General features: G+C 44.4%; 1 protein-coding gene across 2 annotated transcripts in view; it reads right to left on the bottom strand.

The window, feature by feature from the left end:
• The window catches only part of GRIK4 (glutamate ionotropic receptor kainate type subunit 4), a 427,812-nt gene that overhangs the window by 118,097 nt on the left and 294,062 nt on the right, over positions 1-15,653 (bottom strand). For both annotated transcript variants that reach the window (XM_058662539.1, XM_058662540.1), the window contains exon 8: positions 15,033-15,086. In XM_058662539.1, coding sequence (XP_058518522.1) covers positions 15,033-15,086 — 54 coding nt within the window. The remainder of the gene's footprint in view (positions 1-15,032; positions 15,087-15,653) is intronic.

Genomic DNA, 15,653 nt, shown 5'->3' with positions numbered 1-15,653 from the left:
GACTCATGTTCATGTGGGAGAGAAATATATACAACAGATTTTCACAGTGTGGTCATTTTGGATAGTCTCATTCATTTATAAAAACCAAAACTAGGAATGTCTCCCTTAGGACAAACATGATGTGAGGAAATACTAGGAGACTTGAGAAAGTTCATGGGAAACGCCTTTGTGGATTTAAAATAGTTTTTGCATGCAGGTAAACTTGCTTTGCATTTCATTTCATCATAACTCTTTCAAGGATCCTTGTAAAATGATGAGCAAACCTCAGCACTGTCCTCAAAGTGCTCCCACTCAGTGGCCGGTGGGATCTAAGTACCAGGTTCAAAATGTACCTGTGAGATGGTCCCTCCTAGCAGAATTGCAGTGGACTTTCCCAAGCTGAGAGTGGCTTGCAAACTGAGACCTGGAAGATGAGCAGGAATAAACCAGATGAAGAGGTAGGGAGATGAGATCTGTAGACCAAGAACATCTGATCAACTCAGGGATCTGCCAGTCATTTCATCTGGCTGGTGATGACACAAAATAGGGCAGGATAAAGCCAAGAAATAAAAGCTCCTAAATTGCTGCCTAAGTCAACTTCTGAGTTTGGACTGTGGCCTGATGGTAATGGAGAGTTTTCAGCAGAAGAGCAGTAGGGTCAAGAGCAGCTTGAGTAATATCTGACCTCTTTGGCAGGAAGAAAATCCAGTTTTGGTATTCACAAGAGTGGTGTCTACCATGTTGACTTTGGCCAGAGGCTTCAGCTGGATGGGCAGATTTCATGTTTGCCACTGAGCTGTGAATGTGAGCTGTCAGCCCTGCACAGACAGGGCTGGGGGAAGCCTCCAGTGGTGATTAATTGAGCTGTTGATGACTCTGACACTGAGTGGAGCCTGATGCTCGGGATGGAGATGCTAGATTGCTTAATAATAATCGTACTTGCTACTCCTAATGGTGCTTGTAATACAATAGCACTTATAATGTAATAATAATAATAATACAATTTGCCATAATGTCTTTTTATTCTCAGTCACCCTAAGCTTTCCAAAACATTCATTAAATCCCAAACATTCTTCTCAGCAGGGCCCCAAAGCTTCAGGGCAGGGAGCCTCCCTAGTAACAGTACTCCCAAAAAAGTCTGTTTCTCCTCCTTCTGGGTCTCAGTATTCTTTCAAGGGCTGGTGACAAACCACCATTGCAACCCTGTCTTGGGTAGCACAGAGAACATGGCCGATGTAAATCATCTGCATCATCCTGGGTTGTTTCCATTTCCTGTCCCGAGCATCTCTGATACCTTGTTCCTATTCCCTGGCTAATTCCTCAGATCTACCCCTTTCTACCAGAGGGTAGAGTGGAAAAGTACAATAAGAGGACTGCTCTTCCTTCCCCACAAGATAATCTTCCCTCCCTGCAACACACACTCCTCAGGACTTTGACCTTGATGAATTTTACTTACAGAGTCAAGTGATAATCATGTAGCACACTTGACTTTAAAGATGGAATTATCCAGGTGGACCTAAGTGCACAAGTCCTTCAAAAGACAAATTTTCATGGACTGGTATCAGAGGATTCAGCAGAGATATACTTGTGGGAAAGACAGGACTAACAAAAGGGATGGAGCACTCACAGGGCAAGGACTTGAGAATGGTCTCTGGATGCCAAGAGACAGCAAGAAAACCAACTTTCAGCCCATAGCAACAAGGAAGTGAATATTGCTCACAGCAGGACTTCAAGCCCTGTTTGCAGAGAACACCTCTGGCGAAAACCTTAGTTCAGGCTGCAGAGTTCAGCCACACAGCACAGCACTTCTGACCTCCAGGGCTTAGGGTGCTAACTGACGGTGCTCTTTTCAGCTGTAAACTTCGTTCCATGGCAGCGGACAACCAGTCCAGCAACAGAAAAGCCAACATGATCAGCTTGAGGAGGGTGAGAGGATGTAAGATAAGCCAAATTTTCACATCACCACTTTGTTAGCTGAAGGACCTCAGACAAGGCTCTCAGGCTTCCTGGAGCCTCACTGTCCCCCTTGGGAGGTTTTCTTGCAGGATTACTTGGAAGGTTGAAGACCTCAAACATAAGGTGCTTGGCATGGGGTCTGGCACATCCCAGCATTAGGAATCAAGCAGCAAGTATTAATGAGTGTAACACCAGCTCATGGAGAGGGGCCAACTTTTACCATCAGATGTTCTTGATCATACATCGTTGGAAACGGCTGGATTCATAGATAGATGGGAAAGTCAGGGCATCTCTCAAACAATTAATGGGTCTTCTGAACGGGTAACAACTTTGTGACAGAGGTCAAGGTGGTCTCTCCCCCTCACCCGCCTTTCCCCTCCCCCTCTTAAGCTCTATTAGACAGAAGGCCTGGGCAGTCAGAGGAAGACAATTCCCTTATATTCCCTGAGATACTGAACCACAATAGTCCCCAGAGTCTGGTTCTTATTTCAATTTGATTTATTTCATCTGCACAGGCTGACGCACCCAGTTCCCCAGAACATACAGGCTCAGAACAAGTGTGTGTGTGAGTGAGTGAGTGAGTGGAGAGTGTGTGTGTGTGTGTGTGTGTGTGTGTGTGTGTGTGTGCGTGAGCATGCTGGGGGAAGATAGAAGGAACAAGTTTCAATTTTCATTAAATGGATGACACACAAATATCTCAAACTCAGTTCTGGGAGCCTCGTGGGACTTATCTTCACTGTCATGCTGTTTGTCAAACATCAGTAAGGGGGCTGTCTGATAATTGGCTCCTCCAATGCGAAGTAGGTTTTTTTTTCACCTCCACTAGGGTCTCCCAACCCCCCTATTGAATGCTTCTTCATTTTCTATTGATTTTCCTGGCAATCTTCATTCTGTTCTCACACCCGCTGCCCCACTTGATTAGGAACCAAGTGTCTTTGGCAAACTCCTATAACTCCTATCTCACCTTAAACAGCCAGATCGCTCTAGGAGGCAAGGTGCTGGCTGCTCATTGCCCACCCAGGGTCTGGGGGAGATAAAGGTCTAATTGGTTCATTTCTACTTTCAACAAGCTTACATCCCGTTACTGGCACCTGATTTTCCTTCTAGAGTAAGTGACAGCAAGGCTTCATGTTTTCCCCTTGGGTATTCTGATTAGTCAGTCTCAGCTGTCACTAACTCTTACAATAAGTAGAGGTCTGATGACAGGACCAAACAAGGAGACCTCAAACACAGCAGCATGGGGAAGAATCCCCTAAGACAATATGAATGAATCTTCTGATTACTTGGATTTGCCAAGGGAAGGGTTCCATTCTTAAGGCCACTGCCTCCTCTTCTTAGCTTACAGGTCTTAGTGAGCAGTCACATACCCACCAGCCAAGTCAGGTAGTGGCTCAATTCAAATGTCCCCTGTACCAGGTATTAGCAGAGTAAGCAAAAAGACTAATTCCAGAAGTTTTGTAGTGACCAGTTGCTAAGTGCTGGTAACAAGACAAGTAGACCTGGGGTTGCCTGCAGAACCAGCTGATGTTCACCAGTACCACCTGACAAAGTCTTAGACGACTTTGAGCTGTCACAAACCCATCCCTCCAGCTACCCACCCAGCAGCATTCTTCCTCCAGGTTTCTTTCCTCAAGTTTCTGCAGTCTAAGGATTACAGGATTACAAAGCCCCCACATTCAAGGCCAGGGGCAGAACACTGGGTTGGTGGAACTACACTCACCTATCAGGTACTTCTTTTTTTTTTTTTTTCTTTTTTTTTCAGGTACTTCTTAATAGCTGACAGTCTGGATAAATTAGGCCATTCTACTGTTAGACTTTCCCAACCTCTCTGTAGTTCCTGTGGGGCAGCTCCAGCCCATAATCTCTTTATGGCAGTGGTGTGGGTCACTTTGAATGAGCACAACTGTTGTCAGCTCTCCAGTGGTGATGTCTGAACCTGGGGCTCATGATAATTGTCCTGGGACAGAGCTTTGTGATTCACCATTGCCAAGCTAAAGGCATTGAGTCAAGTCCCTTTGGAACTTCTACTTTTCCTCTTCTTCCACCTTACATAGGGCAGGAAAGTTGGCTGCTTGCGGAGTAAACGTGAAGGTTCTGAAAGGATGTCATTCCTCCCCAAATAACTTTCCTCAGAAGCTCCATAAGCTCTTGTACTTTCCTGGTTTAAGGTCTTGGTTAAAATGCAAATGTTGACTGCAATGAGACATAGTAGAATATATCCTCCATTTAGAATGCCCTGCCCACATACACACCCTTTTCCACGTTGATGACTCTCACTGGCCCATTGGGTGCAGTCTCCTCCAGGAAGCTTTCTACATACATGCTTAGTTCAGAAGCCCCTTTTATGATGACTCCAAAATACCCTCGACATACTTGCATCACTTCCTTGAGCCCACTGATTCACTCCTCCAGTCTGACTGAAGATCAGAACTTGATACATCATTGTTGCCCCAACACATAGTAGAGTTAGTGCTCAGTTAATGTTGATACAGGGACTGTGTGGACCATGAGCAAAGATATCTTCTCCATATTTCTGGTTTACTGTGTTTAAGCAAGCTACTCCCTCTTCATTCTATTTCTTCAGCTGTACAATGACTAAATGTACTTAACTGACTTCAATGATCTTCAAAGAATCAATGCCATCATCAATTATTAACACCATGGCCTGAATTGGCAGTTTGGACTTGGGAGAAATCTATCATCTATCATGTTGAGAAGTGGTGGGAACATGGAGTGGGGGAAGCACTCCTATGACAGGGGAATGAGATCAGACAGTTCATGAGACAGATGTGCTCCCTAACCAGGGGACTCCGAACAACTAAGGACTCAAGAAGGATGAGCAGGCCAGACAAGGAACTGAAAGCCTGTGATCAGAAAGTTATCTAATTTACATGGAAAATGAGCTGATCAGGAGCCTTGATCCAGATGAGGCAGTCTTCAAAAAATTCATGAGAAATGTGTATTGCAGTACTAAAATCTGTGCATGGATCCCAAATTTTCTATGCCAAAATAAATTGATCTTTGAAATCCATTTTCCATGAATTATCAGAGGTACCCTTGTGTATTCATTCAATTCATAGATTTAACAAGATTTTCCAGTTTAAAGGTCTTTGGAGATTCTCTCGTTTATTCCTGGAGGGAAAAGAACTTGTCCACAATTAGAGTTTGTGAGACAGATAAGACCTTAGGCATAAGGCCATCTGGCACCTCTGAAGAACAGAAGGGTTCTGGCTGCTTCTGCTTCCACCGCTCTCTGCCACGCACCTTTGCTTCATCAAGGGAACCAGAACCTCTAAAAGCCTCTGAGTTATTCTTGTTGTCTCATTTCTAACCCATCCCTCAATAAAGGAAGCCATCCCAGTAAAAATTCTCTGAGCTCTCACAGAAACACTAAAAGCCTCCTCTTGTGGGCATCCACATTTTGCTTTGACAGATAAGGCTCCTTCAAGACACACCTGCTGGACCACACCACACTGGTCTCTGAATCCCCCAGCATACAACTGACACTGAGTGGAATGCACTAAGCAAATATAGTTGACAATGGCTTAATCATGTCTGGCTATTCATATCACATTCCTGTAAACTCAGATCAAGCAGCTTTAAGACACTGTGTAAGTGCAAATAAACAAAAAAACAACCCAGTGTACAACACAACAAACCTTCGGTCAATCCCTTTCCAAGTCCTCTTGCTATTTCTCCTTCTGAATGTACTCTCATCCTTCAAAATTCTAGTTCAGGGAATAAACACAGGATGGTTTGCAGCTTCAGAGAGCATAGTTTGCAGTAACAGTTTCTTGGTAACATGCTATCATGCCCAAGGATGCTCAATAGACATTTGTCACCACCAGACCTGTCACCTCATGGGGTCTGCATCTGGTGGGAGTGGTACCTTGGCAGCTCAGATGGACACAAGGAGGCCTTTCACTCCATTACCCTTTCCCTAGTTGTACCTGTAAACACATTTATTCACTGAAGTGTCCTGTATTATGCAGAGTGACTCTCCTAAAGGCTCAATAAAGCTGAAATATGTGTGGCCACTCTTAATAATTTTACAATAAACCACACTTTAGACTCAACTGTGCTGGCACTTAGAAAGTTGTCCAGCTGATGGAGGATGTATTCAGTCTTCAGGCTCTGTGTGTGTGTATGTGCGCACGTGTGTGTGTGTGTGTGTTTGTGTAATGGATAAGACAGACTAGATTTTGTCTTTATGAAGCTCAAAGACTGGTGAGGGGTCAGATATGCAGGAAAGGATTCCCACATGAGAGAAAAACTGCAAATGAGAGAACACAGGGTGTAAGGACAGTGTGTGCCTCATCCCAGTGGGATATCAGGAGACACTTCCTGGAAGAAGTGACTTTTTTATAAAGATTTATTTATTTTTACTACAAAGTCAGATATACAGAGAGGAGGAGAGACAGAGAGGAAGATGTTCCCTCCGATGATTTACTCCCCAAGTGACTGCAACAGCCAGTGCTGCGCCGATCCAAAGCCAGGAGCCAGGAACCTCTTCTGGGTCTCCCATGTGGGTGCAGGGTCCCAAAGCTTTGGGCCGTCCTCGACTGCTTTCCCAGACCACAAGCAGGGAGCTGGATGGGAAGTGGAGCTGCCGGGATCAGAACCGGCGCCCATATGGGATCCTGGTGCATTCAAGGCAAGGACTTTAGCCTCTAGGCCACACCGCCAGGCCCTGACTTTTTATTTTTATTTTTTAAAATTTATTTATTTTCACTGGAAAGTCAGATCTACACAGAAGGAGAGACAGAAAGATCTTCCATTCACTGGTTTACTCTCCAAGTGGCCACAATGGCTGGAATTGAGCCAATCCAAAGCTAGGAGCCAGGAGCTTCTTCCAGGTCTGCCATGGAGGTGTAGGGTCTTGAGACTTTGGGCCATCCTCAACTGCTTTCCTAGGCCACAAGAAGGGAGCTGGATGGGAAGTGGAGTAGCCAGGACACAAACTGGGATGTTGGTGCAGGAAGCATTCTCCTCTCTCTAGAGACGACTTCTAACCCCAAAGGGCTAGGAGTTGAAATGCCTCAGACTGTGTGTAGGTCAAAACAAGTCCAAGGCAGGAAAGACCCTGAGAGATCACCTAACAAACTTTATACATTTACAGAAGAAGAAATCAAAGCCAAGCAAGAAGAAATGGCTTGCCTGGATAAAGGCAGCACCATGATCTGCCCTTGAGCTGACAACCTGGGTCCATGACCAGGCTTTACCCTCTTGAGCAAGTGACCAAGACTCTGTAAGCCTCCACATGCTCATTTCTCAAATAGTTTCTGCTAGAGCTGCTGTGAGGTTTCAAGGAGAAAGAGCTGTGAAGCACGTGTTTCAGAGCTTTGCATACAGAAGTTATCCAATAAATATCAGCTGTCATTTTTACTGTTAACCAGCATTAAAGGCAGTGCTGCAACTTGAAGCCATAGCCATTTTACTGTCAGTCCAAGACTGTCCACTCTATGATGAAGCCTTTTACTGGGGGTAACCATTTCCCCACACCTTCCAAGGTAGCATGTCCAATACATGGCCCCTTCTCTCTAGCTTTCTCAGGGGGAAACTGAAGTGTCCATTGCCTCTCTCTGTACCCTACAAATAGCCAAGTGCTACCCTCTTGCATGGTGCTGGTGCTGAGGAAAGCACATCTGGCCTTTTCTGAGGCATGGCAATGAAATGTTAGTCACATCACCTGCAATGCTGCAATGCTATGACCAGCAGAACACACAACCCTGTGTCCAGCGCCCAATTGTTTCCCATTTTACATTGCCATTCCATGACATCTGACCTTCGCCCGTAAATCTCAATACTTCTCCCCACTAAGGAAGATGCTCCTTCCTTTGGCGGAGTGCCCATCTGTGTTTTCTGACAACAGAACAGGGTGATTTTATCTTTTGTACTAGCAGCTGGTTATACCCTCCAGATTTATTAGCTCAACTGGAGCCTCCTCCTTCACCTCTTCTCTTCAGATGGCAGCAGCTACATCTGCCATCTCAGAGGCAGACAGGGATTTGTCCAAGGCCCTTCATTCTTCATGACTTTCATCCAGAATTCTTTCAACCTTGGGGAACAAAGCTTCCCTCAGCCAAACCCAGAGACCAATATGGGAACAGAGAGTCTTGCAGGCTAACAAGAGGAATAAAAGCAGTGCATCTAGAACCATCTGTGCATGTTCAGCCTGTACAACAGCACTTTAAACATGGATCCTTTAGGTTCAAGGAAGCTGATACTTACATGACAAAGAATTAATCTCCACTCAACATGGATAAGCTGGGTTTTAGTATACTAATTGCATTTTTAGCACCAAAGAAAGGTATGATGATTAATGTGACAGATATTGATTTGTGAGCACCATTTCCTCTTCTTCCTGGGTATACAACTCTACTGCAGTTCCCAGTTATCCTTGCAGATAGGTGTGGTCACATGTTGAGTTATATGGCCGATGAAACTGAGCACAGAACTAATATGGAGCCACTTCTAGGTCTCATGCATAAAATTCTCCCACATATGAGCCTCCATGACTCTGGCCTCTGAGAAGTTGCAGTGATAAGCTAAAGAAGCCTAGTCTCTGGATGAACCCAAGGAAGACTATGTGTTGATCAGGAACACCCTTTTGAGTCTTCAGAGTAAGAAATAACTTCCATTGTGCGGAGCTTTGAGATTTAGGTTTTTTTTTTTTTTTTCTGTTACAGCAGTTAGCTTTACCTACCAGGTACATATAGTGTTATCAATGGCTGATTTTTCATTCCGACCAAGAAGAGATTCATACTATCACTATGCACATTATATGAAGAAACTGAAACTCCAAGGCCAATAGCTTGTCATTTCCCCAATGGGGGTTCTCACCAGTTCTGAATGAGTATACACCAGCTGCTTTCACTATAAACCTTCTTCATGAGTGGGACTCTCAGCTTCAGCCACGTGATCTTGGTTCTTTCAATTTGCAAACTCCAAAGAGAAATAAGAAACACACTGGATAACTTCATATCCATTAGGATGGCTATTATTACAAAAATGACAAATAATAAGTATTGGCAAGGTTGTAGCGAAAATAAACTGTTTAGACATTGCTGGTGGGGATGAAAAATGGTACAGGCATTCTGGAAAACAGTCTAGCAGTTCCTCAATAAATTAAACACATAATTACTGCATGTGCCAGGCATCTACCTAATAGGACTGAAAGTGGGAACTTCCATATATATTTGCACATCTGTGTTCAAAGCAGCATAATTGACAAGAGTCCAACTGTGGAAGCAACCCAAGAGCTCCTGACAAATGAGCTGACAAACCAATGTGCTATGCACATACAACGGGTCAGTATTCATGTTTCAAAGGACCAGGAATTGTGCCATATGGGCAAAGCCTCTTGCCCTGGGCGCCTGCCCCAGCCACCTGTTGGTCATTCCCACCTGTTGGTCAGAGACTTGCTCTGCCAAGGTCAATTCCTGAGCCATTAGAACTGGAAGCAGGGGCAAGAAGCTATCAAATGGTTCAAACTCCTAACCCCAGTGCACTACTCGAAGCTCTATTTAGAAAGACCTGGCTATCTGTTCTGTTTGTTATGGCTGTGTGCCTGCACCATCGCCCTTCCTGTCACTGACCATGTTCTCTGTTCTGGAAACAGTGCATCCTCATACATAGGCCTGTCTCCTTTGCTCCTAACTTCCCACAGTCTACTGGCCCTGCAGATCTAGATCTCTACTGGCCCTTCCCACGGCCCTGTCAGTCTTCTTTTTATCAGTCATCTCCATCTTCCAGGACTCAGGCCCCATGCTGGCCAACCCATATCAGGAAAAGAAATGCTACTTCCACGGCATCAAAAGAATTGATGGTTTAGAAGTTTTATTCATGATGGGTAATTTTTTCCTGACTCCTGTGTTGAATAATCAAATTATTGCATTCATGGAAATCAGCCTAATTTATTATTATAGATACCCTAAATCAATCCATTTTCTTGAAGTATGGACAGGGCCAAGGTATGGGGATTGGATCAATTACTCAGTAATTACCAACACAAATAAGCCATACAATGATTGATTCAGTCGTGCACAATAACCAAGGTATCTGCTACTGTTCACTCTGGAAATAAAGTAGCATTTTAGGAGTCATTTTTATAGGCAACTAGAGGTTGGGCAGCAAAATAAGCATCACTTATTCCTTTTAGCCCAAGGGATGCATAAACAGGACTTCTTGAGAAAGATTTACTTGTATGAAAATTTATTTTGTATGAAGATCAGACTCAGAGAGAAAGAGAGGGCAAGACAGAGAATGAAAGAGAGAGAAACAAGAGCGAATCTTTCATCCACTGGCTTCACTGGTTATTAGCAGGGAGCTGGAGTGACAGTGGCCAGCTGGGGCATGAACTGGCCCCGTCTGGAATGCTAGCATCCCAAGGAGCAGTTTAATCTGTTCTACCATTCAGGACTTCTTAACATAATACCTTCCCTTTCTTAAACATACATGTTAAGCCAATTTCTGTACGTAGTTTATATTCTGGAGCAGGAGCTAGTAATGTCCATTTATAAAAGAGGTCACAGAGACACAGAGGAGCTAAGGGCACAGGATCACAAAGCTGTAACTCCTCACACCAAGAGGTATGTCACACCTACTTATGGTGTTGAGGTCCTAGCCTTATCCTGTTCACCATGCTGGTTCTCAAACAAGTAATCAGAGAATCCTCTGCATCACTGTGGCATAACTGAGAATGAGGAGAGAACTGACAACCCCCAAGGGGTCCAGAAGGTTAAATAAGGATGAAGGCTGAGTGGCATCTGTAGTTGAAAGAAGGGACTGCACACCTGAAGGGATCTCACTCATCGCCTCTGCTTGAACCCCTCCCTCTCTGGCCCCAAACTCCAGCTCCAACTGGGCTAGAAGAGTGATCTTGCTTTTAAGTTCATTTTCTAAGTCTGTCCCTTCTAAAAAGCCAAGGCACTAATGAGAAGCTCCCAGCATATTCTTTCATTGAGTGATTTCTGCAATGGCTCTGTTTCTATTTTCTTGACTATTATTCAACCAGCACCACGTGTAGTTACTTTTCTGATTCCCCTTTGCAATCTTACAAGCTGTGTGAGTCCTGTTAATTTTAGGTTCAAAGAACATTCTGGCTGAGCCGTGTTCCCAGAGCTCAACTTGTTCCTTGGTTTCCCAAAAAGCTTTTTAAAGATGGAAATAATCATAGTACTGGGTTAAAAAAATGCAATGCATTAGGAAAAAATGCATGCCATATTTTGCTATTTATGCTGTATTTTTACTTAGAGAAATGTAGTCAATCCCCATAATAACCCTGTAAGGTTGTCTTATTCCCATTTTTAAAATGAGAACCCTGGGGCCCAGAAAGTCCATGTGACTTAGTAAGAAGGCTGAGTGGGGACTTGAGCCCAGGCCTGACATTGCAGGCAGGTGCTTTTCTCACTATCAATCTTATCACCTCTTTTTGGGGGGGAAAAAAACAGGTAATAAACAGGGAGCTGGATGGGAAGTGGAGCAACTAGAGCATGAACTGGCACCCATATGGGATCCTGGCATTTGCAAGGTGAGGATTTAGTCATTTAGCTATTGAGCCCCTGCATTGGGCCCCACTCTTATAACTTTTGACAGGAGGGAATGTTGGTACAAAATGTGAATGATGCCATCTTCTTAAGTCTCCCAACTAGGGAGCAGTACTGTGGCACAGCAAGTTAGGCCACCACCTGCAATGCTGGTTGGAGTCCCAGCTGCTTCACTTCCAAATCACCGCCCCACTAATGCATCTGGTAAAGCATAAGAAGGTGTTCCAAGTCCTGGGGATCCCACATCCATGGCGAGAGTCCCAAGTGAAGCTCCTGGCTCCTGGCTTTGGACTGGTCCAGCCCCAGTTGTTGAGGCCATTTGGGGAGTGAACTATGGATGGAAGATCTCTCTCTCTCATTTACTCTTGCCCTGTCTTTCCCTCTCCTGTGTACCGCTGCCTATCAAACAAATCAATAAATCTTAAAAATAAGTATATTAATAAAAACTCCCAACCATGCAACTTTACCTTATTTTGGTCCCTGTCCTCTCATGCCCTTGTCAAGTCACCTCAGATGCTCCATGCCATCCAGCTGCTTCCTTGGTGTCTGCTGCTGCCGCCTCATGCAGGAAGTCTTCCTGGAAGGCTGGCACAGCTCTGGCAGCTTTCACCTGCCTTGTGCCTCTCCTCCTATCTATTTCACAGGCTCAGCAAATGAAAGCCACTGTACTTCTAATCTCTCTTTACTCTTCTGCCAACTTGCTCAGGCTTCCCCACATGCCTCCTTAACTTCACGCAAATGTTTTTGCCTTCATCTGGGAATACTCTAATCCTTCTCTCCATTTTTATGTGTTAACGCTGTGATTTACAGCCATTTTATGGGTAAGAAAATCCTAAACCTGCAAACAAAGAATACCTTCCTGCTCTATTTTCAGGAGTCCAAAGAGGGTGAGGCTCCAGTTCTGTCTCTGAGGGCTGCAAACCTCATTTTTTAAAGTGTGTGTGTGTGTGTGTGTGTGTGTGTATTTCTTCATTAAGTTCATGGAATATGTGTATCATGAGGGGAAAAACTATACATGGATTTTTTAAAAAATCCATGAAAGCAAAATTATCTTTTGATTCCATTTTCCATGAACATTTTGCCATACTCTAACAAGTGCGGTGTTCCCTGTGCATGCTAGATTTGAATAGAAAATATCAAGACAGCTGGCACCTTGGAGGTGGTGGCAGTGGCAGTGGGGGGTGCTGATGGTGGTGGTGACCTAAACATTCCAGTCAAGTTTAAGCAAAGACACAATGAGTCTCCAGCAAGCCTGGCATGGAAGGAGTCCCTCTCTGAGGGTCTTTTAACTAAGGCCTACAGGACAATCCAGGGTCAACAACAGTACAGCAGCCCCAAGAAAGAGCTGCTTATGAACAGCAAAGCAGCAGAAGAACAAGGATCTCAGTGTTCATGGCCTGTCTCTCCAGGCAGCCATCTCACAAATAATGCAGCACATCTAAGAAGACCTGGTCCATAAGTACAGAGAGAAAGCATGATCTCCTAAATGACCCCATGGCTCACTTGCAGCCAGCACATCTTCCCTCCTGGGTCTCATTTTCCTATTCAAGATTAAAGAGTCAAATCTGTGAAGCTGAATTCTGCATCCTAACTTATCAAGACTCTTTCAACTAATTGATATATGCTTTAAATCCTCTGAAGAGGTTACTTCCAAGGCTGGGTATAAATAGACAAATGAACGTGAATTAGCTGGCATGCATATTCCTGGAGGAGTTCATCAGTTTGGACGAACTCACTGCTTGCTGGCACACCACAGACTTTCTTATCTCCAAATATGTGGATAAGCTGCTCCTTATCTTGGGCTGCTCTTCCTTTCTCTGCTCAACTAGGAAAGCCCTGCCCACCTTTTAGGCAACCGTTTAACGGCCCATTCTTGACTGAAGTGTACCATAATGGCTCCAGGTGGAGGGACTGGATCACTAGGTATGCACACCTGCCAACAGAACTGACCTCATTATACTAAGATGGGTACTTTGAGTGTGTTCCCACAGCAGCCTTGGTTTCTTATTTCCATTTTCATCCCAGTGCCTGGCTTTATACCTGGTACCCCAGAGGTGCTCAAATACATGACTGAATAAAGGGTCCCCTAGTCAGATGATTTCTAAAATAACATAAACCTTTCCTCCAAACGATTGCTTGTAACTGCTCTATTAGTATTAGTCAAAATTCGAAATTTAAAATAGCCAAAATGCCTTGTACTAGGTGAATGCTTAGACAAACTGTGGCTTGTACACACCATGAGATCCGACCTAGCAATCAGCATGCAACTTGGAAGAATGTCAAGGGCATGGTGCCAAGTGAAGAAAATCAGCCTCACAAGGGTTACAGGCATTATGACTCCACATGACACAGCCTCAAAATCACGACATTGTAGACATGAAGGACAGACTACTGGTGGCTCCAGGTGATGGGGAGGAGGGTGGTGAGTGTAGCTGTAAGATGGTGGCATACATAGTGATGGAACTGTTCCGCATTCTGACTGCAGGGGTACACAAATCTGCATGCTTTGATAGACCTGGTTTTGTTACCATACTGTCATTACAACAAAGGTAGGAAATGTCCCACCTTCAGGTCGTATAAGGCCCTGGAAATCATTTTGTTTAACCCTGGCAAAGCAACCATGAGTGGGATTTGAAATTCAGTAAGTGCACAGAAGAATTATTTTTAGATTGATCATTTTGCATGACCTGTGAATAACATTATAAGGATCCAAATGGCTTCTGACAGAAAAAAAAAAAAGGTTCCCTATTCCTGCATTGCAGAACACTGGATTCATGGTGCCTGGTCCCCTCTGCATTAAATTTGGGACCTATAGTTATTTCAAAAATAACAAAAGGCATAAATGCATTTTGTTAAAAAGGGGGGGAGAGAGACCTGCTTTCTGAGGTTATTTTTGGCTCTCCAATTTGATGTGTCTGTATTATAACAACTTTTTCTGTTTCTCTCTGCTTCACAATGCCAAAATATTTGCCCATAGTTTGAATTATAGCTTCTCACAATTGCTGTGTCTCCACGCTAGAGCCATTCTTACTCCCATTTTACACACAGTGACAACAAACCCAGTGCTCAGTGGAACAGTACACAGTTGCTAAGTGACACTCAGGTCTGATTAGATAACATTTCTACTCAGCCCACTTTTCTCAACTGCAAAACAAAGGCATGAAGCAAAGAGGGCCTCTAGAGGCGCATCTTGTTGCAATGCTGTTGGACACACACACTTTTGACGCCCTGGTTTTTCATCTTTGGAATTAACACTAGAACCTAGCGAGGTAGAGACCTGACAAGATGATAACCGAATTCCCACAAAGGCCCATCCGCCAGGCCAGAGGAATACAAGCAGGAGATGCCCCATATTCCCAGGACTGTGGGGACAAGAATCCCAGTTGGTGCTTGGATCCTCACGTTTCTAGGATGTCCTGTCTCTCTGGTCAGCTTCTGCTCCTCTGCTTCTATTTCCCAATCCTTGGTTTTATCCCATCACAACCCACGGCCCCTAACCACTGACAACACTCACCACGCCAAAAAGGGCCAGCTGTGAAAATGTCTTACCAGATTAGTGAAGATGTATGTGTAATAGGCTGACACCATGCCTAGTTCAGCTGCCTGCAGAGGAAAAGAGAAGGCGATTAGGGAAGAAAACAAAACCCATGAGAAATGAGTGAGCAGCAAGGGCTCTGAGCCTCTGCCGGCTGTCTGGTCCAACACCCTTAGCACCAGGCTGATCAGAACATCTTGACTGGTTCTTCTGGCATCCTTGAACTTGGAGGATGCAGCACAGAAACAGCAGCTTTGACAGCCCGCCCCCTGCCACCTGCAGCCCGCCCCCAAGCCCTGCAAGGACACTCAGAGTAACTGATGTCCCCTTGTACAACCCCCTCCCGTGGACATAACTGCATAGGTACTACAGAAACCAAAAATGACTTTAAGGGAAATGAAGCAAATATTAAAGCAAATTATAGACATCAACTCCACAACAATCAACAATAACAACGGCTAACATTAACCCACTGTTTAGTAGTGCTTGGCACTAGAAAGCCATTCTACCTGAGTTAGCTCAGTAGACCTTATTAGTGTACCTCCACTTCTTCCTATTCTATAGTAGGGAAAACTGACACAACAAAAAGCTTAGGAATTTGTATGAGATCACAATTCTCACAGAAAGATGAAGCT

This window comes from Ochotona princeps, chromosome 4 (genome assembly GCF_030435755.1).
Source record: "Ochotona princeps isolate mOchPri1 chromosome 4, mOchPri1.hap1, whole genome shotgun sequence".
NCBI lineage: Eukaryota > Metazoa > Chordata > Mammalia > Lagomorpha > Ochotonidae > Ochotona > Ochotona princeps.
The sequence above is the reverse complement of the archived record's forward strand: the minus strand, read 5'-3'. Positions and strand labels throughout refer to the sequence as shown.